The 23,075-nt window shown below is 39.6% G+C and overlaps 1 protein-coding gene across 2 annotated transcripts in view; it reads left to right on the plus strand.

Moving 5' to 3' along the window:
- The window catches only part of MPL (MPL proto-oncogene, thrombopoietin receptor), a 427,873-nt gene that overhangs the window by 360,323 nt on the left and 44,475 nt on the right, over positions 1-23,075 (plus strand). For both annotated transcript variants that reach the window (XM_044085406.1, XM_044085407.1), the window contains one exon: positions 10,761-10,903. In XM_044085406.1, coding sequence (XP_043941341.1) covers positions 10,761-10,903 — 143 coding nt within the window. The remainder of the gene's footprint in view (positions 1-10,760; positions 10,904-23,075) is intronic.

Below are 23,075 nucleotides of genomic sequence, written 5' to 3' on the forward strand. Positions count from 1 at the left end.
CCCCTACCCAAACCCCTTAACACACACACAAAGTTACCTGAATACATAACCATAGCAGAACTTTAGAAGCACGAAATTCAAAACCTCCGGTATTCAAGGTTTTGAATTTCGCACTTCTAAACTTTCACTATTATGTGGATTCGGCTTCTTGGGCTCGAAATACTGAAGTTCGAGATTTCAGTATTTCAAGCTTCTGAATGGAATCCATATATATATATATATATATATATATATATATATATATATATATATATCCTGGGACATAAACTCAATCTCAAATTTAAATCCCACTAAAATTTTATATGGGGCTAGGAGATACTATAATTGTATTATATGTAGTATATGTCAGGAAATGCATTAGTTGTGACAGCTACAGTTCTGTGTGGGTAGAAACATGTGAAGGCTGTTACGGAGCATCTACAAAGACACATATAATATTTAAAAAACAAGAATAATGCCTTGATTAAACATGGTAAAATTGTAAATACTGGAAAATTATTTTTTTTTTTATGTGGATACAGTAAAAATTGGGTCAAGAGGGGGATATTTTGATACTTTACTAAAATTTAAAGAAATGCACTGGCAAATTCAGCTGAATGAGAATCAGTCACCTTGTTTAAATAAGTCAATGAACATGAAGATTGCGCTGAACTTGAGATAGCATACAATGTCTAACTTAAAAGTATACAAGACAGTGATGTGACCAGTACTACTGTATGGTACAGAAACCTGGGCAGTAAAGGCAAAACAGTTGAAGAAGCTAGAGGTGATGGAAATAAAGTGCCTGAGAAAGGTGGTAGGATGCACACTGTGGGACAGGCGAAGAAATGAGGATATAAGAGCAAAAGCCAAAGTAGCTCCAATTGCAGAAAAGATCAAAGAAAAACAGATTACGGGTGGGGGGGCATATGTAGAAAAAAGCAGAAGACAATTGGGAGGGAGAGGACACACACACACAGAAGAGAAGAGCGAGGCGAGGCGAGCAAAGAAGTGGGTGGATGGATTGTGTGAAGTGAAAGAGAATTCAAGTCATGAGTGTTGAAGAAGGCAGGAGAGTGGCACTGAATCGAGAGAGTTGGTGACAGTTAATACGATACCCCGACCCCATGTAAATGGGAAAAAGGGGATGATGATGATGATGATGTCTAACTTAAAAATGAATATTTAAATATGTTTGTATTTTTACTGGCTGTTTTAATTGATGCTGTCATTTTTATTGTACTATAAATAGAAGTAATTTAGTTACATATATTTTTCTGGGAGTTAGTTGAGGGACAGCAGTAGTATAAGTCTTTCTAAATAAATCTTGTCCATGCTTGTCTTAATAAAGTTTGATTTGTTAGCTGTTGCTTGACTTTAGCTTCATGGGTTTCTAAACTTTGTTCTGCAAATAAACTCCACAGCCTGGGATCACAGTATCCAAATGAATATTTTCACTAGTGAGAATAAATTGGAAAGTGCTAGGTATCAAAGGAAGGGGAGATGCTTGTGCAGTCTGAAAAAGTTACATCCATTGAGCTGAGTTTGCATGGCACAATAAATTCTATCACTTAATGAAAACTGAATGAACTCAAGAGATACTTGTTTTTCCACCCACTTGCACATTCTTATGGCTAGAAGTCCTGTTTGAATTTTGACTCTTACTTCCTTGAATTTTATTTGATTGTATTGTCAGAATGTTTTCCACAGAAAAATAAATTATTAATCTTATATGTTCTTCCCTGTAGGTACATACTTGTCTGTATCATTCCTCCATACCTTCTTCTTGCTAGTGGAATATACATTCATGGCATTTAACCTATTCATAAATCAGACTGGATCTTTCTTTCTTTCCTCTGAAATGCTTCTACCTTATGTTCGTATGTGGGTAAGGCTTACAGAAGTGTACAACATAGTGCAAGCGGACACTGTTTAATGCCTTGTATATTGAAATTATTTTACTGTCACAAAAAATAAACACTATCAGTACAGCTGTTGCCAGGCTTTGATATCATAAGAAGTCATTATGCTGCTTTGCTCTTTTGATATTCTCACCCCTGTGATGTTCTTTCTTATTAAGGAGATTGCACTTTTTTTCATATAGCTGCCACCTTTGAGCGTTCTTCACTTCAGCAGATCCCACTTAATCATATTGATATCTTTGATGTGAACTCACTGTGGCAGAGCTTTATTTTAATGGGTGAAGAGCAGGCTCTATGGTTAAGTAGAGAAGCCTAAATAAAAGTAATAGAAGTGGAAATATAGCCAGCAATGCAAAAAATGACTTTAACAATGAAACAGCAAAAAAAAAAGAAAAGAAAAACATTTTTGCAGAGGAGCACGTTCCCCTCTACCTCCAAGCCCCTGTAATTCTAAATATACTTTGGACTTGTGTAGCTTTGGATATAATAATAGACTTCCTTAACCCCACAGTTCTGTTTGTTTGTGTCTTTCGGCTTTTCCCGGTTAGGGTTCGCCACAGCGAAACTCCGGTCTGCTAATGATTGGTAGTTGATTTTTACGTGCCTAGTTACCAGCCCTGATCCACAACCTTCAACAAAGGTACGCCCATTCACGCATGTCTCCACGCAGAAGACGCTCTAGCTGAGAATCGAACGGGACAGCGTCTTACTGTGAGGCGACAATGCTATCACAGCACCACCACCGCGGGTCCTAACCCCACAGTTCTGTAATCTCATTAAATACAACAGGCATTTTTTTTTAAAAAAAAAACATGGGTGTCAAACAATATAATTTGACTATCTCCATTTCATCAAAACAGGGTGTAATATTTATCCTAGCAAGCAAATAAAATATATCACAGAAGGCAAATAACATGTTTTAGGTCTTGCTTATATTACCTATTAATAAGGTAAACATGACTACTCCTAACCATGAGCTCAGTGGTACCTCACAGGATACATTTTTCCTCTGCAAAGTGACAGCCATGTAATATTTCACTCTATCTACTACACAGAAATTATCTACACTTCACATGCAATAACATAATAAAAAGATAAACATTCAGAGCATTAGGTTTTGCATTATTTCCTTGATTCTTTCCTTCATAAACTATTAAAATGTTTTGAACATTTATTTAAAATAGGTTTAAGAAACTGATATAAAATGTTAAATCATCATTACTAAGTTATACTCTCTGCATATTTTGAATACAACTATGTCATAAGATTTGTAACCTCATGATGAAAATTAGAAGAAGAAGGGTATTATGGATGAAATATAAAAGATTTAAAAATAATCATCACTTGATGTATTTTGAATAGTATTTTGATAAAAGATTATATGGAAATTGCTAGTAGTGTGAGAAGTCACAGCAGACTGAACATGTAATTTCATTCTTATCTTTGTCTCTCAGTGGTACTCAGACATCTTCTTATGAGCACTAGTCCCATGCTATAATTCCTTGACTTCAGTTACAGCTGAACTAGAGGGTGCTTTAATACCTATTCTTAACAGTGGCCCAAAGACTGAACCAGTAAACTGCAGATTTCTGTGTCTCATTAGTTATTAAGTGTATTGATTGAACATTGAAAGAGGAACTGATAACCCATTTGTACAAAATAGAAGACGGGCTCAGATAATTAGTCAAACTCTGTCCTAACATCACCATTGTGCATGTACTGCAAGTCAATATCTTGGAAACTAGACAAAGGCCTTCATGAGGATACCCATATTTTGAGGTCAGCAAGATAGCTGACTCCTTGTTACACAGGATACTTTTAAGATATATGAGGACTGATGAGTGTAGCACATAAGATGGATATTGTGTGCATAAGCAAGAGGGAGAAAAGTTTAGTAGAAGGAAGAGGACTCTCAGTACTAAGGAAACTGAAGATCAGAACACCACAGAGATCTGGGATTATATACATCTGATACATATACAATCCAAAGTCTGATTTGCTGGCCACACCAGCATAAACATGGTGTCTGACAATGAGTCATGAGTGGTCTGCAGTTCTATGTGACAATATTGCAGAAATGTGTCACATCTTGGGTTCAGTACTTTGAAACACCCAACACTGTATTTCACTGCAAAGATCCAAGAGAGATGATTTAAGCTGGGTAACCTGGGGTAGCACTGTGCCAAACAATAACAGAGTATAACAATTTAACTGGAGTCTAAAAATATAAGTGGAGTCTGAGAAAGCAGTAACAACAATAAACTAGAACTTAGGGAAATGGCTCCCTTGATATCTTTTGCACTATGAAAAGGAATGGTATAATGCAGTGGCACTTTGGCATAAAACCCTCTGTTTTGTGTTTTTCACATTTGATCATGTTGATTTTTTTCCTGCTTACTACCTACTGCATTGTGAGCAGCTCTGTTCAGCTAAAGTGAGGGAAAACCAATAAAAATGAGGATAATCCTAGAATGCAAAGTAATAATCAATCTTAGAAACGAAGCACTGTGAGCACCCTGAAGTTTAGTTAGCTTAAACTGTCAGATAGTGGACAGGGTCCAACTATTCAGGTCAAAACAACTAGAAAAAAATATGAAACAATAGCCTTGTGAGCTATTCGAGCGAAGGTAAAACACCAAGCAGTAGGGGTAAGAAATATTTGTAAATTAAACTCCAAACAGTATTAATAAATAGTAAACAATCTTGTTGTGATCAAAGTTTCTTCACTTTTACAAATAAAAACAGCTTCACATTTTTTGTACCAAAACAACAAATCTTGCTGTGATCAAAAATAGCTTCACTGCTTAGCTGCAACAAATCTTTATTGGGTGAAACTTATATAAATCAGCAGATAAGCGCTGTGCTTATGTATAGAAACTAGAAATAAATCTTGTGTTTATACATAAACAAAGAAAAAAATGACATTCTATTTAATTCTATAGAAATGTTAACATGGAATTGTGATTGGTTAAAGCTTAAATATCTCTTAGAATATATATTAGAATATAAATGGTTTTACTGTTCCAATGGTTATGTTGCTTCCAGCTTCTGTGTGATTCAATGGAGTGCTTGCAGCCAGGAAATTCAATAGTTAAACCTGAGTGAGAGAACTTTAAAAAATGATGTGCTATAAGACTTATAAATGCACCTATGAGGATATAGTAATTGGGGTCCGTGTGTTTGTTGGTTTTTACAGATACATAAATGTACGATTAGGTGTTAACCATCTAATCAACTATGTAGGCCAACTTGTCTAAAACATTTACTACACTCTCCATTGTCTGTGTGATTGGACAGAAAAATTGTATGCGGGAAATCAGGAAGTAAAATCAGACTGGGTGATAAATTCAAATGCTGGTCTGCTATGGGTCTTATAACAAACATCAGTGAGGACTTCATAATTTGGGTTTCTTGTGACTAGTATTTTCTATATAGAAACTAAATGTTATTCTTGGTGTACAACAGATTATCAGTTAAATAACAATAATGTTTTTAAAATACATAGAAGAATTTAAATAATAAGGAAAACAACCCCACTTAAAAACATCTCTGTATGTTAAAAATTAATAAATATAGCTTCTCTGCAACACTTTCGCTCACACTTCTTCAGATTTGCCTCTCGGGTGGAGCCTTTTAATTTGAAAGAAAACTTTTTGTGCACAGAACTACAATAACTAATAACCAATTAAAAATGAATAATAAATAATTGTATAAACCTCCACCAAAGTCAAATTAAAACAAGAGAGTTCAGCTGTCAATAATAAGCAGGGTGATGTAGTCTCCTAAGACTGAGAACAGTGGTGATGGCAATCTGAGTGTTAAGTCCTGGTGGTTTATATGACTCTAGTCTGATCTGCTATTCTAATTTGTATTTTCCAGTCTGTCATTTAATGATCCTTGTAGTTCTTCTTTTGGTATTCAATCTAAAATATGAAATTGGAATGTCTTATGTCCGGGTTGATCTCAGTTGTGTTTAGCTAGTATGTTGTTGTTGCGGATGTCTATAAGGTGTCTAGCAATTCTGGTTTTAAGTCTGTTGATGGTGAAATCTCTTAGTTCCTTCCATACTCTCACAATTCTGAGGCTCTTGGATTTAATCATGTTCTTCTTAGTCTAGAAAGGATGCATACTGTCCCAGTGTAATAATAAGTTTACTCTGGTGGGTTTTTGGTATAGGGTAATTGACAGCCAGTCAGAGCTTTCTGGTTTTGATATTGTGAGGTCTAGGAAATTAACATTGTCTTTGTTGTGGGATGTTATAAGGTTCAGGAAATTCATGGAGTTCCCAATGTAGTTGAAAATTTCCAGTAACCCTACCTCCACGTTGTTCCAAATAATAAAAATGTCATCAGTGATCAGAAATAACAACCCATGCGCTGGTAGAATGAAGAGTCATATATGTTCTCTCTCCCATTTTCCAAGGGTGGTATTAGCTAGGCTGAGAGCGATAGTTGCCCCCATATCAATACCCCATTTTTACCTGTAGAAAGATCTGTTAAAATTGAAAAAAGCTGTTGCTTAGCAGAACATAGAGGATTCTGCTGTTAGCGTTTGTCTCGAAATCTATCCCTGCCGAATGATCCCTGAAGGATTCTATTACTGCTTGAATGCAGTAGTCATGTGGAAGCACTGTGCAGAATGCTTTTACATCAATAGTCACCAAGAAGGAGTCCTTATCTAGTTTGATGTTGCAGATTTTCTTGAGGAAATCTTCTGTGTCCAGAATAAAACAAGGGTTGCTTTTGGCTAGAAACTTGATTTCAACCGCTAGATATATTGATATGGGTTCGGTGATGCTGCCCCCACTAGCAATTACTGACCTATATGGTGAATCCATAAGGTTTTTGTGGGGCTTGGGTATTCAAAAAAATTGTGAGTTTGGGGTGGGTAACTTTGATAAAATCAAGAGTCTTTCACTAATTAGGTCTTCTTCATTCAAGAAAAAAGTTCCATCATTGTGTTTTCATAAGCAGACTTAACAGTTTCTACAGAATTAAATAAATTGTTGATTTTTTTCTTTGGTTTTGAAATATGTACAAACACAAGATTTATTTACGGTTTCTTTACATAAGCACAACAGTTATCTGCCGATGTATATAAGTTTCACCCATAAAGATTTGTTGCTACTAAGAAGTGAAGCTATTTTTATTTGCAACAAGATTTGTTGTTTTGGTACAAAGAACGTGAAGTTGTTTTTATTCGTAAAAGTGAAGAAATTGTTATCACAACAAGATTTTTTTGCCACTTAGTACTACTGTTTGGAGTTTAATTTACAAATATTTCTTCCTACTACTGCTTGGTGTTTTACCTTAGCTCGAATACCACAAAAGGCTATTATTTCATATTTGTTGTAGAATGCATAGTAATGTAAACTTCTTCCAGAATCATTTTAAATTTCTTCCCACAGGCCACTGATCAGAGAACATCTGAAGTTACTATATGCAGTTCTGGCACATTTATGTGAAGACAAATGCCACTCTGATGTTGGAGGGGCTTAACATAAGTGACCAGAGATATCCAGGGTTTAGAGGGCAAGCCCTACAAGAAGAAACTGTGTTCTTAGATATGTATTTATTGTAAAAAAAGGAGACATGAGGCCTTAAATCAGTTAAAATAAGTAGTCAAGACTCAATTAAAATCTTCCTGTTAAGAAGCAACATAGGCACAAATGACTCAAATCAAAAGAGGGTAAATTTAGGAGGAGAAAGTATTTTTTTAAGTGAAAGGATTTTGTTTAAGAAATGTTATATGACACTGATGATGACTGACTGTAAAATGTAACAGCTTCAACAGCAAAATTCAGAGAAAGACTCAGCATGATGGGCTGTTGGAAATGAGTAGCTGCTTATACACTCGTGCTCCTTTGACTGTTCATAAGGTCATTTGGTTTTATTTGTCCATAGGATAACAAGCACTTAATTATTATATATTTGGCATTGTAAATATTAACCATCTGGTAATATTCTTAGAACTTTTTAAATTATGCATGCTTACTGCTTAAAATTGTGTGTCTACATAGTACCCAAAACCTTTGAGATGTATTTTGCACATATATGTAATTGCTGGGCTGTTCTTGTTTACAAACCATTTTCAAAAATCAGCTTATCAGAAAAAATATACATTCACTGCTAGTCATACAGTAACATTTATTCTGAGACAGAATATAAAAGCAATTTTTTTTTTTTTTTTTTTTTTTTTTAAGAAATGGTATTCGATGCACAGAATTATGATTAGGTGTTACGTGTTCAAGACATGGATACCAAGAAATTCTCCTCAAGAGCGAAGCTCAAGATATGAATCTTAGTATCGATGTTGAGAGGACATAATAAAAGGTTATGATCAGTGACCCAATCATAATTCTTTGTAGTTTATGTATCTTTATCTGCTCCATGTACAACCAGTTACAGGAAGAAAAAAAAAAAAAGAAAAAGCCAAAAAGAAAATTTAGGAGCATGAAGTCTTCTACTGGTTTTGAAGACCAGGAAAGCACTTAAAACTGCCAAACAGACAGCAGCATACCTCTCAAGTTCTTTGCTCAAGAATTCTGGAGAAATCCAAAGATAATTTGGGAAAAACGATAAAAACCAGGGACATTTTTTAAATAGTTTTCACTTAATATGTTAACAGAATAACTAGTTTTGCATCAACATGCATTTTCTGAATACTACAAAGTGTGAAACTTTAATGTCTGGCATCGTTAACTGACTGTAATCATTAGTCTTTTAGAAGAAAATCAAACATTATACAAAGGACAGGACAAATATATGAGACAATCATGGACATTCTGCAACATCGTGGAAAAAGACATATGGAAAACAGGTAGAAATTAAGTGCTCCTCTGTAGAGCTAATCCAAGGCGGTGCTAAAAAGGTCTAAGCCCAACCAAATTTGTAAATTCTGAGCATTGTTTTGCCTCTGTAGCTGAAAAGAGGATTGTTTTACATTGTAAAGTGGCAATTTGCAGAATCATAATGCTATGTTTTTATATAGTTTCATATAATTGATTGAACCATGTCAACAAAAAGTGTGGAATTTTCAAGTGTGGAACTCTGAGCCATCATGAAGTTCCTATTCTTGCAGAAGAAAACTCCAAAGGAAATCCATGAATGTATAATGCAAACATTGAGTGACGAGCACCCTTCTTACAAAACTGTGAAGAAGTGGTGTGTAAACTTTCAGTGTGTGAGATTTCAAGACTGAAAAATGCAGCAAGGTCTGGGAGGCCTCAAACAGTGTCAACTCCTGAAATTGTTGACCATGTCCATGACCTGATTTTGGCAGACTGGTGAATATTGGCTAAAACAATTGCTGAGACACTACAGATATCCAGGGAATGTATTGAATTTATAATCCATCAGCAGCTGGGTATATAGAAGCTGTCAGCCAAGTGGTTATCCAAATGTTTGAATGCTGACAAGACGTCGAGTGGACACTTCCAAGTTGATTTTGCAGCATTTTCATTGAGCTGATGCCAACTTTTTAGAATGACTAGTTACTGTTGATGAAACATGGTTACACCACTATGATCTGGAGACAAAACAACAGTCCATGCAATGGTGGCACTCAGGTTCACCAAGGCCAAAGATATTCAAGACCCAAAAGTCTGCAGGAAAGGTCATGGCCACCGTGTTTGTAATGACTGAATATCTTCCAAGGGGCTAAACAGTTAATGCAGAATACTACTGTAACTTGCTGTGTTGATTAAAGGAGGCATTGAAAGAAAAAAAGGGGAAGCTGCAGAGAGGAGTTATATTTTTGCATGACCATGCACCTGTTCACAAGGCTGGCAAAACAGTGGATGTTTTGACAAAATTGGGATTTGAGTGCATAGACCATCCACTGTACTCACCAGATCTTGCTCCATCTATTTCCTGTTTCCAAACCTTAAAAAGAGTTTGAAAGGGTAGCAATTTTCGAGTGATTCAGAGGTGATTGCAGCAGTGGAGCAGTATTTCAGTGACCAGACTTCAGACTTTTTTTGGCAGGGTTACTGAAACTTCAGACATGATGTGCCAAGTGTGATGAACTTTGGGGTGAATATGTTGAATAACTTGTAAGGTTCATGGCTCCACATCATTCCCTTCTAGGTCGGGTTTAGAACTTTTCAGTTCCCCCCTTGTAGTTTTAAACATTTAAAAGCTGTTAGGGACCTTGTTCTGTCCCACTTTCTGTTTAGATTAGCAGAACAAAGTATTTAACAGCTTTTAAAAGCTGTTTTATCAGCTGCTGTTCTTGCTAACTGGCATTGCCCACTGTTATTTCCTAGTGCAAGACACAATCTTAACAGCACTTAGGTGTCCTTAACAACCTTTTATTAAGCACCCCTAAGCACTGTTAAGATCTGGTCTTGCATTAGGGAAGTGCAGAGCAAGTTTATCTTCTCCCAATTTCGGGGCATAATCATGCACTTCATGTACTGCAGCATTATTTAAACATGATTTCATTAAGGTAAATTTGTCTGCTTCACTTGACTAACTCTGTTATCAAGATTCTTTTTTACACCATTCCATGTCCAGTATAGTATTGTCTTGTAAACATGAAAGCCACATGACAGGTGGCAAGATTTACGCATCTGTGATGGGGTTATTAAAGAAGGGAGAATTTTGTTTATCAGGGATAATCTGAATAAAAGATCTTTACATCCACCAGTTTGCCAGGTTTGTAATTTAAATACCTTTACCTATACTATAAATGTATGTAGTCCATAATGCAGTCAAAGACTGAAATTTAGTACCTATTTATATTTCAAATGTACACTGAGACAGTTTTACCTTGACAAAATAAAATGAAATCTGTACACACAAATATCAATAAATAAAAGTGATAGTTAACGCTTCTTCTTTGTCTTCTGCACCACAGTTCGTCCGTATACCCCAGAGATTCTATACAGCAATCATACCCATGGGAAACTGACTCTCCAGTGGAAAGCACCCATTAAGGAATTAGAAGACCACCTACATTACCAGATTAGATACTCGATGGATAATTCATCTGAATGGCAGGTAAAACATTAGTGACCAAAGATATAGACTTATCACATTTCTGCTAGTATGTGCATCAGTCTGTTTCAACTTTTTTTCTGTTATCAGAACACTGGCATGACTTGAATAAGGTAGAAGAGATAAGGGCAGAATGGAAAAACTTGAAAAACACCTGTTTGTATCTCTCTGTATAACTAAAGTGCACCATCCAACTGACTGAGAGTATCACTGGATGCTTTGGTGTACGCAGCACAGACTTAGTGACAGGTGACAGAAGAGTTCCTGTGATCATAGGATCATAGGAGGTTACTATTTATTTATTTTATTTTTATTTATTTTACATTTGTTGACCGGGCTAGTCTAGCTGGATATATGTCCATTTTCAGTAGAGGCCCGGGGAGAAAAGCTCCACAGCAGCTGGATACAACTAATATACATAAGTAACTCCAGACATAAGAGGATACTAATCAACAATTGGTTATACATGGTAACAAAAAAAAACCCTACGAGTTAGGCTTATTTACATTACATAACAAAAGAAACAGCAGTGAGGGAAGGACATATAACTAGGTATATAACATAATAGGTACAAGACAAAATAGACACTTTTGACAACATAGTTTAAAGCAGAAAACTTAGTAAATAAGAAAAGGTTAGTTGTGACAAAAAGAGTTTCAGCCAGGATTAGTGCATGGACACAGCCATTGTGAATTAAGGAAGGTTTTTAGATGCTTTTTGAAAAGAGGAGTAGATGAAAGGGATACAAGATTACTTGGAAGTTTATTCCAAAGGATTCCAATGGTGTTAGTAAATAGAGAATCACCTGATTTGTTACTGGATTTTAGGGTTGCGGCTAGTAATTTATTGGCTGAACGTAGGGTACTTAGATTTTTATAGGGGTTGATCAAGTTACAGAGAATGGGAGTATTTGCAGGATGATGCAAATTTTGTGGGTGATGGTTAGTTGTTGAAAAAGAAGGTGGTTTTGCAGTTCCAACCATCCTAGTTTACGTAGATTTTGACAATGGTGAGTACGGAATGAGGACTGAGTGGCAAATCTGGCAAAGATGTGGCCAGCTTATTTTGATTATTTTTAGACAGATTTGTAAAAATTGTGGAGGCATAGAGAAGCATGGAAATTAGGTGAGTCTGGGCAATAGTAGTCCTGGCTATAGGTGTTAGGAATGGTTTTAGCCTATAGAGGAATCCCAGTTTTCTATTCACTGATTTGATGGTTGAGTTTATGTGTGAGTCAAAGTTGAGGTTATGGTCAATTGTTATGCCTAAGAGTTTAGTAGTTGAGTCTGGTACAATTACAGTGCCATTATTTGATGTAATTGTGAAATCAATAGAGGGAGACTTCTGGGTAGGGGTAAACAGCAGAAGTTTTTTTTTTTTTTCGGTTAAGGAGAAGACAGCATTTGGAGAACCAGTTTTCAACTAAGGTAAATACTTTTTGAGTATTAGACTGAAGTTCAGCAGAAGACATTGCTGAGCAGATTAGGGTCGAGTCGTTGGCATATTGAATACAGGTGGTTTGAGGTAGGGATGTTTTAAGGTCATTGATAAAAATAGAAAAGAGGAGGGGCCCCAAGATAGAGCCTTGTGGGACTCCCTGAGAGATAGGGAGTAGAGTGGATAGGCTGTTGTCCCAGAGGACTGCCTGTTGTCTATTTCTAAGATAGGATTCAAACCATTTGACTGCCTGAGTGTCAACTGAAAGTGAAGTAAGTATATCTATCATTAAGTGATGATTCACCATGTCAAAGGCTTTGGAGAGGTCTAGAAAGAGGGCAGAGGTGAGTAAGTTGTTGTTTCTATTTTTATTAATTGATTCAGAAAATGACAGTAGTGCAGTAGTAGTACTAAGGCCTAAAACCATGCTTGCAGTTGGCTAAAAGATTATTTTGGAGGAGATGATCGAGAAGTTGCTGGTGAATGCATCTCTCCATGATTTTAGCTAAAGGAGAAAGTAGAGCTACGGGATGGAAATTAGAGAGTTCATTTGAGCTTCCTCACTTATGTAGAGGTATAATGTATGAGACCTTCCAAAGAGTTGGTATAGTGCATTCTGTGATGGTCCTATTAATTAAGATAGAGATAGGGTAAGCAAGTACTCGAGCTGCCATTTGCAGAAATTCAGCTGGAAGGAGGTCAGCTGAGGGGGTACATGGTTTTAGTTTTTGAAGCTGGGTATGGATGAGAGAGGTTGGAACAGGCTGTAATTGGAGGTGAGGAAGTAAAATGGTTTGTTCATAGGTTCATACTAGGCTATCTTCCCTAGGGCATTTATAAGCCTAGCCAGAATGTGTTTGGTTTTCGCCACCCATTTTAAATTTATTTTGCTATGTCCTTTTTCAAGGTTAGTATACTGTGCCTTTGTCTAACAGTGACACAGAATTGATACCCAGGGTAAACCTATGATCTCCCATCCACTCATCAAGATTCCTCTTGAAGAGAGTCAATGAGGGACTCTGCCTAACCTGGACTGGGATTTTATTCCAGAGTGAAGGGAGCCCCTGGGTTATGAATCTGTCCCTCCAGCATGTCCTATTTATTTCAGTGCTGAGGTTCAAGTCTCTCGAGCGCGTAGCTCAATGGGATTTGGATTTTCTGAGGTGCAGCATGTCCATTAATTCCGGGTTGGACATGGCTTTATACGTCAGGCACAGATCACCTCTGAACAGGTGGTATGCCACTGAGTAGAGCTGGAGTTTCTTTAACCAGGCAGCATATGGCATCTGTTTGAGCCCTTTGATCCTCTTGGTGAGGTACTTTTGGGGTCTTTCCAGTTGCTGCAGGTGTCTGGCAAGGTACATCCTGAAAAGGGCATTGTACTCAATTATGGGCCTGATGAGGGATGTGTAAAGAGGCACGATGACCTCCCCTGATCTAGATGTGAATCCCTTCATGATTAGGTGGGCTATATAAAATGTTTTTCTAACCACTTTGGCTACGTGGTTGTCAAATGAGAGATTGCTATCAACTTGGGTCCCCAGGTCCCTAATTATTTCTTCTGTACTTAATGGATTACCACCTATGTGGTAATTTGTGGGCACTTTGTTTTTGCCAGAGGGGATGACTATACACTTTTTGGCATTTAGCTTGAGGCCATGGCTCTGGCACCAGTTGTCTGTTTCTATAAGGCCCTTTTGGAGGATGCTTGTGTCGGCTGGAGAGTCGATTATGGCACCCAGTTTGTAGTCATCTGCGAACTTGGTCAGCCACAGCCCTTCCGTGTTGGCCTGTACCTCCGAGAAATATATACTGAACAAGAGACGTCCCAGGACTGAGCCTTGTGGGACACCACTTGTAACTGGTTTGGAGTCTGACATGGCTCCAGCAATTCTAACCATGTGGGTTCTGTCCTTGAGCCAGTTTGCAATCCATCTAGTGACACAGGGATTTATATTTAAGCTGGTGAGCTTATCTATAATGCCCGAGTGGGGTATTGTATCAAAGGCTTTTGCGAGGTCCAGGTAGGCTGTGTGGACCACCTTCCCCTCATCAATGGCCTTGGTGACTGTTTCAAAGAAATCAACCAGGTTTAAGAGGCAGGATCTGCCCTTAACAAAGCCGAACTGGGTAGGATCCAGTGTCTGTAGGTCCCCAATATCTTTATTTATGAGGTCCATGATGATCCTTTCCATAGCTTTGCAGACCAAGCTAGTCAGGCTTATGGGGTGATAGTTTCCAGGATCCGTTGAGGCACCACCTTTATGGAGAGGGACCACTGTTGCTGTACGCCACTATTTGGGCACATATCCTGTAGTAAGGCTGAGATTGAACAGTAGTTTTATGTTTGAGTTTAGCTCTTCTTGGAGTTCATGTAGGACGCAGCCCGGGACACCGTCTGGTCCCATTGATGCTGTGTTTTTTGCTTTGGAGAGAGCGGCTCTTAACTGAGCATCTGAGATGTCAGGGGGGCAGCACTCTGCTGGAATAGATATTTGCCCTTTTGGTGGGGAGGGGGAGAGAAGTTTGCGCTGAACCTGTCAGCTAGGATGTTGGCAATGTCTGTGGGTTCAGTGTATTTTTTGTCATTTTGGACTAATTCTGAGCATATCTGGGAATTACCACCCAGGTTCCTAACATAACTAAAGAAAGCCTTGTGATTATCCTTAGTGTCCTGTGCAATTTTTCTCTCGAAGCTGGCCTTAGACAATTTTATGAGTGCCCGTAGTTTTTTGCTAATACTGATCAGTGATGCCTTCCCTTTTTGGGATTTTGCTCTGTCATTTAGTAGCTTCCTCCTTCTATTGTATAGTTTGTTTATGGCTGGGGTCCACCAGACAGGACGTCTGCCTTTGGAGGATTGGGTCTTGGTTTTATTTGGGATCGCATGATCCATGCATTCCTGAAGGTGTTCATAGAATGCTTTAATAAAGGATTCTGCGGTCTGGGCCGTATTTTCCACAGGCCCGGGGGCTTTGAAGGATTCCACCTCGGTTTTGAGGAGTGTGAAATTTGCTTTAGAGAAGTTTTTCACTGTGGTTTTCTGGGCAGGGGGTGGGGTTGGGATGTGAATATCCAGTGAGATTAGTTTATGGTCTGATCTTACCAGTGAGGGATACACTTCTGGTCTGGAGCATAGAGTCCCCATGTTGGTGATGATCAGGTCCAGTATGTTTTCTCCTCTTGTTGGAGTGGTAACAAGTTGTTCCATAGCATTTGAGTGAGAGTGTGCTGGTGATGCTGGCTGGTGATAAGGTACTAGCTAATGATTGGACTGAGTCCACAAAAAATGTATTAAGGAGTTGACAATTTGGCAGGGAGAATCTTGAGTCAAAACTAGGCTAATGGCCCTGGGGCCCTCACAAGCCTAGCCAAGGGTTTATCCCCAAAAAAGAACCTTCAGTCAGCACCTTTCACCCCTGTCAATGAGTGACAAAGGTGGAATCCAAGGGGAAAAAATTGTGGTTTCCCATCCACTCATCAAGGTTGCCTTGAAGAGGGTCCATGAGGTACTCTATTTGACATGTATGGGAAGTCTATTCCAGAGACAGGGCAGCCTCTGGGAGACAAACCTGTCTCTCCAGTAGGTTTTGTTGATGTCAAATATTAGACTTAGGCCTATCAAGCGGGTAATGCCCAAGAAGTTAGACTTACGGATATGGAGCATCTCTAGTAGGGCAGGGCCTGATACTGCCTTGTAGGCAAAACACAGATCACCTCTAAGCAATCTGTATGATACCAAGTAGACTGATAGTGATGTGAGCCTGTCCGCATAAGACATATGTTGGAGGCCATGGATTCTCTTTGTGAGGCATTTCTGTGGCCTTTCCAGTTGGTACAGATGTTTGGAGAGGTACATACCAGATGGGACATTATACTCAATTATAGGCCTAATGAGGGAGGAGTACAGAGAGGTAATAACCTCCTTTTTTCTGGATGCAACCGTTTACTTATGAGATGAACCAAGTAAAAGCTTTTCTGACCACTGCTGCCACATGACAGTCGAATGTGAGATTGTTGTCAACCTGAATACTCAAGTCTCTCACCACAGGTTGTGTGCTTAGGGGGTTGCTGTTGATGTGATAATGAGTAGGGGCTGTGATTTTGCAGAATGGTATGATAATATGTTTATTTGCATTTAACTTAAGGCCATGAATCTGACACCAGTTATTTGTAGCTGTGAGTCCCTCTTGCAGTATGTTATCATTTGGGGAGTCAATGATATCACCCAACTTACAGGCACTTTGTCTTTGCCTGAACCTCTGAGAAGTAGATGCCAAACAGTAGGGGTCCCAGGACAGATCCCTAGGGAACACCACTAGTGACAGGTCTGCCGTCGGAGGTGGTGTTACCTAGTTTGACTTTGTGGGTCTTATCAGTGAGCCAGTTGGCCACCCACCTAATAAGATAGGTTCATAGGTTCATAGGTTTATACTAGGCTATCTGCCCTAAGGCATTTATAAGCCTAGCCCAAATTTTTGTGGCTTACGCCACCCCTTATATGAAAAAATACTGTGCCCAATAGTTTGTTGTGCCTCTGTCCAGCAGTGACACAGAGATGATTCCCGGGGTAAACCTACGATCTCCCATCCACAGGTCTAGATTTCTCTTGAACAGAGTCAGCGAGGTGCTCTGCCTCACATGGACTGGGATTTTATTCCACAGCATAGGGAGTCTCTGAGTGATAAATCTATCCCTCCAGCACGTCCTATTTATATCCGTGCTAAGGTTTAAGTCGCTTGCTCTAGTGGTTTTGGTGGATTTGGATTTTTGAGGTGGAGCATGTCCATTAATTCTGGGTTGGACATGGCCTTGTATGTCAGGCACATGTCACCTCTGAGCAGACGGTATGCGACTGAATAGAGCTGGAGTTTCTTCAATCTGGCAGCATATGACAGATTTTGGAGTCCCTTTATCCTTTTGGTGAGGAACTTTTGGGGTCTCTCCAATTGCTGCAGATGTCAGGTGAGATACATCCCGAATGGGGCATTGTACTCGATCATTGGTCTGATAAGTGAAGAGTACAGGGAACAATTACCTCACTAGATCTGGATGTGAATCCCTTCATGATCAGGTGGGCAATGTAGAAGGTCTTTCTAACCACTTTAGCAATGTGAGTGTCAAAAGAAAGGCCACTGTCAACCTGGGTCCCCAGGTCCCTGATAACCTCTTCTGTGCTTAGTGGATTGCCACCTATATGGTAGCTTGGGGTTACCTTGTTTTTCCCGAAGGGTATGACTATACATTTTTTGGCGTTTAACTTCAGGCCATGGCTCTGGCACCAGCTATCTGTTTCCGTGAGTCCCTTCTGAAGGATATCCGTGTCCGATGCACTTTCCAGTCATCTGCAAACTTTGTCAGCCAAAGTCCTCCCATGTTGGCCTGTACTTCTGAGAAGTAGATGCCAAACAATAGGGGGCCAAGGACCGAGCCCTGTGGGACACCACTTGTGACCGGCTTGGAGTCTGAGACAGCGCCAGCAACTCTAACCCTGTGGGTTCTGTCCTTAAGCCAGTTTGCAACCCATCTTGTGACATATGGGTTTACATTTAAGCTGGTAAGTTTTTCTACAATACCGAGTGGGGTATTGTGTCGAAAGCCTTTGCAAGGTCAAGGTAGGCTGTATGGACTGCCTTTCCCTCATCAATGGCCTTGGTGACTGTTTCGAAGAAGTCGACCAAGTTCAAAAGGCATGATCTTCCCTTGACAAAGCCAAACTGGGTCGGGTCCAATGTCTGCAAGTCCCCTATATCTTTGTTTATGAGCTCCATTATGATCCTCTCCATAGCTTTGCAGACTAGACTTGTTAAGCTTATGGGGCGGTAATTACCAGGGTCCGTAGAGGCGCCGCCTTTGTGGAGTGGGACCACAGTTGCCGTGTGCCACTCCTTGGGCACGTATCCTGTGGTAAGGCTGAGATTAAACAGCTGCCTTATGTGCGGGTTTAATTCCTCATTTAGCTCATGTAGCACACAGCCGGGGACACCATCCGGTCCCATTGATGCTGTGTTTTTAGCTTCAGAGAGAGCAGCTTTCACCTGCGCATTTGAGATATCCGGGAGGCTACACTCGGCTGGGATAGTTGTCTCTCCTTTGGGGGGGAGAGGGGGGTGAAGTTTGCACTGAACCTGTCTGCCAGTATGTTGGCAATGTCTGTGAGTTCAGTGATTTTTGTATCATTTTGGACTAATTCTGAGCATATCTGGGAGTTTCCACCCAGGTTCCTAACATAGCTGAAAAAGGCCTTATGATTGTCCTTTGAATCCATGGCAATTTTTCTCTCAAAATTGGCCTTAGTTGATTTCATGAGTGCTCGTATTTTTTTTACTAATAATGATCAGGGGTGACTTCCAAGATGTGTGGGGGATTGTGTCAAAGACCTTGGCCAAGTCAAGGTAAGCTGTATGTACTGACTTTCCCTCATTCAGGGCCTTGGTGACAGTCTCAAAAAAGTCAATAGGCAAGATTTTCCCCTGTTGAATCCGAATTGCATGGGGTCAAGTGCTTGGAAATTGCCTATGTCCTTGTTTATGAGATCCATAATAATATGCTCCATGGCTTTACAGATCAGACTTGTCAAGCTAATGGGGCAATAGTTTCCTGGGTCAGTAGTGGCACCACCTTTGTGCAAGGGGATGACAATGGCAGTTCTCCATTCTACTGGAATGAAGCCTGTAATTAAGCTGTGGTTAAACAGGGTGCTCAATGGTGAAGCTAGTTCTTGCTGGAGATGGTGCAGAATACAGCCTGAGATACTATCAGGTCCCATGGAAGCTTTGTTCTTTGCCTTGGATAAGGCATTTAACACTTGATCTACAGAGATGTGAGGTGTGGGACAAGTATCAGGGGTGTTGAATGGGTCTTTTGGGGGATAGGGGGTGAAGTTTGCACTGAACTTATCAGCTAGCAGGTTAGCTAAGTCAATAGGATCAGTGTAAGTGGTACCATTAAGTACTAATTCGGAACAAACCCGGGTTTTGCCATGAAGGTCCCTGACGTAACTGAAGAAAGACTTGTGGTTTCCCTTTGTTTAAGAGGCTAGTTTCAACGCATAATTGGCTTTGGATGTTTTCACTAGTGATCTAATTTGCTCCCTTGCCTGAGGAGGGAGTTTTTCCAATTTGGAATTTGTTCCTTTTTACCCTTGGACAATAGTTTCTTCCTTTTGTTGTAAAGTTTGTTGATAGAGGATGTCCACCAGACAGGTTTGTATTTCCTTGAGGTGCAGGTTTTAGTTCTGTTCAGTATGGCTGAGTCCATGCAGTTGTACAGGTGCTTGTATACTGCATTGGCATACTGCTCAGCATAGTTGTCTGTATCCTCTGAGGGGGGGGTGTGAAGCTAGGAGGGTGTAGACAGCTTTTGAGAAACTTTTTAGCCTGGTTATGGCTGGGGAGGGGTTGGGTGAGATAGAAACTTCGAATGAGATAGATGGATGACCTGATCTCCAGAGAAGAACATACTATGGGAGTGGTGCAGCGGTCACCTATGTTGGTGAGAACCAAGTCCAGAATGTTATCTCCCCTTGTGGGGAATGAGACAAGCTAGTCTAGTGCATTATAATGGATGAAGTCAAGGAATCTTTGGGTGAGTGCATTAGTGCAGGAATAGTTCACCCAGTCTATGGTGGGGTAGTTGAAGTCACCAAGGATCAAGGTGTGTTAGGGGGTACCTTGATGGAGTCAAGTAGGTTCAGGTAGGAGGTGTGGGTGTCCTGACTCATGGAGGGGGTCCATAGCTGGCTATAACTTGGATGGGTGTCTTGCCAAATGTCAGTTGCACCTGGAGTAATTCCAGTGTGTCATGCTGGCAAACCAGTCTGGAAGTGTGCCTGTCCTTAATGAAGATAAAGAGTCCACCACCCTTAGTCTTTCCGACCTCATTTTGGGGTCGGAAAGTGTAGAATGAGGTATAGCCTGGTAAGGCAGGGGTGCTCTCCGCAGCCCTGAACCAAGTTTTCGTGATCGCACAGACATCGGCATCTTTCAATGTGAGGAGATCCTCTAGTGAGTGCATTTTCAGGTTAAGGCTCCTAACATTAAGCAGCATGACCTTCAATTTGCTTTTTGACAGATCTTTTATGTTGGAAGATTTGTCTTTGGGACATAGCCTAAAAAAGGCACAATGGGGTAGGCAAGAGCCTTGGCCAAGATCCAGAACCCCAGGAGTGACAGGTGGAGGCCATCTCTGGCAAAGCATCGAGGCCTGTCAACCATGTCATCCCAGGCAGACAGAAACTGGATCCCCTTGGAAGGACACAAGAAACTAAGCCAATTGCTGAAGTCAATTATTTTTCTTTTGGTATTGTGGTATCATTCTTGGTGAAGGTAGGATGCTGCTTAGGGCTAGGGTTATACCTGCCTGGGACACATACTCTGAGGAGCTCAATCATGTCTCTCTTCATATAGTCCAGGGAGGTATGTCTCAAGTCATTCACACCAACATGTACAATGACAGAGTCATACTTGTACCTGTTCTGGAGTGACTTAAGTACGTGCATGATGTGGCGGATTCTGGCACCTGACAGACAGTTGACCATGACCTTCTCCTTGTTGAGCATGGTGAGGGTGACATCAGTGTGTCTCACTACTGAGTCGCCAGTGACTAGTATGCTTGGTTTATTATTATGCCTCATGGGCTGCATTGGTTTATTGTTATGCCTAATGGGCTGTGTTTGTGAGAAAGTGGTGTGTTGTCTACTGTGTGTGATGTGATTGGTTTTGTGTGTGGAATGTTTGTGCGTGTGTTTTGGGGGTCTCTGTTGTTTAGGCAAGTTTTTTATTGAGGACCGCTGCATAGGTGGGTGGGTGTTGTGCTTGGTTCTGTGATGTGGGTGGTGTGGAGTTTGTGCTGGCAATTCACTGCTTAAATGTCTTTTCCAAACCAAACATAGATAGCCCATGTTATACTCTCTGTTAAGCAGTTCCAAAAACTCACTTTTTTCTGGCATTTAATCTTTATTTTGTAATCTTTCAGCTGTTAAATTTATTGTATATTATAAAGTAGTTTGTGTTGTATGTATCTGCTAAAAACTGTAGTATACGTTGATTCTCAGAAATAATTGTCACTAAATAAAGTATTCAAAAATGCAGGAAAAATGATAAGATAAAATATAAAGTTTGTTTTCTAAGAAGTACCATAGTTTTCATTACAATATGAGTTATATGTGATTGACTATACCAAGCTCCATATATTTGCTATAGAAATAAAAACAAAGTAAATCTAAAGCAGCAATAAAGCTCAGTCTCAGATCATAACAGCTAAGGAATTTATCAGAGCTTTAGAGTTTTATTTTTTATTTTTCATCAAGCAAGTATATGTCATTAGACAATGGGCAAACCATATATACAGCCTAACCCTGACTGGAGAATGAACAATCTCCAACAGGGTGTTTATATACAGATAAAGCCCAGTTAAAAAAAAAAAAATCTGCCTTTTCATAAGAGCATTCTAAGCTGCTGTGAAACTCAAACACAAAGAACAACCAAACAAATACCATTTTTACACTTGCTAAACATAGCTTTGCTTTTAGTGAATGTAAATAATAAAACAGAGATAAATTAAAAAAACTCACCTATCAAAAGTAACTGTAATAGCAGTTACAAGGACTTGTCATTTTAATTAAACCAAAAAGCCACATTTAGCGAGGTAAAAAATAAATAACAAAAAAAAAAATTCTGTAATCACACGTCTGTGTGTGTGTGTGTGTGTGTGTGTGTGTGTGTGTGTGTGTGTGTGTGTGTGTGTGTGCGTGAGACAGAGAGTGGACAAGCAAAAGAAAGGGAAGTACATACCTCTCAATTCTTTCCTCAAGAATTCAGATCCAAGAAGGCTTTTCATCAACATCCATTATCTGAACAATAAGACATATGAAATTACAGCTTCTTTGACTAATTATAATCCTCTGCAATTTGCCAGAAAATAAAAGAGGCAAATTGAGGATGTTCTGCAAAATCAGAGATGGGGGGGGGGGGGGTGCAGCACTTTACAAAGTATGATTTTTTTTTCTTCAATCACGACAGATGAGGTGTATTCAGACAAGAAAGTGGCTGCACTTGCTGGACGTGTGTGTGTGTATGTGTGTGTGTGTGTGTGTGTGTGTGTGTGTGTGTGTGTGTGTGTGTGTGTGTGTGTGTGCGCGCGCGCGCGAGTGCATGTGCATGTGTGCTTGTGCACGTGTGCTTCTGTGTAGATGTATGTGAGTCTGTCATTGTCAATGCATATGTATCTATACAACTGTGTGTGTGTGTGTGTGTGTGTGTGTGTGTGTGTGTGTGTGTGTGTGTGTGTGTGTGTGTGTGTGTGTGTGTGTGTGTGTGTGTAAGCATTAAATATTTTTATAACTTATATTCTAGATGCAAAATACTTCTTCCAGCAATTGCATATGCTATAGCAATTTTGAAACATTAGGCAAAGGAACTATTTTACATCAAAAATATAAAAAATGTATCTATTAATAGAAAACAGGCAATTTCGACACAATTCCACACTCAGGCACAGTATAAAAGCTAAATAAACTGGGAATAAACCCCTCTGTCAACCACTGGATTGCATTCTGGCTCACACCTCACAGATGTCAGGAAATCAAAATAGGGGAAGTTACCTCTACAAAGAGACCAGTCACCAGGGGAGTTGCCCAGGGTTCTGTGCTGGAACCTCTCCTGTTTGGCATCTATATTTCTGAAGTAAAAGCCAATACCACAGGCCTCTGGCTGACCAAGTTTGCAGAAGTCTGCAA

The sequence above is a fragment of the Protopterus annectens genome, chromosome 10.part0 (assembly GCF_019279795.1).
Source record: "Protopterus annectens isolate FY-2018-M chromosome 10.part0, PAN1.0, whole genome shotgun sequence".
NCBI lineage: Eukaryota > Metazoa > Chordata > Ceratodontiformes > Protopteridae > Protopterus > Protopterus annectens.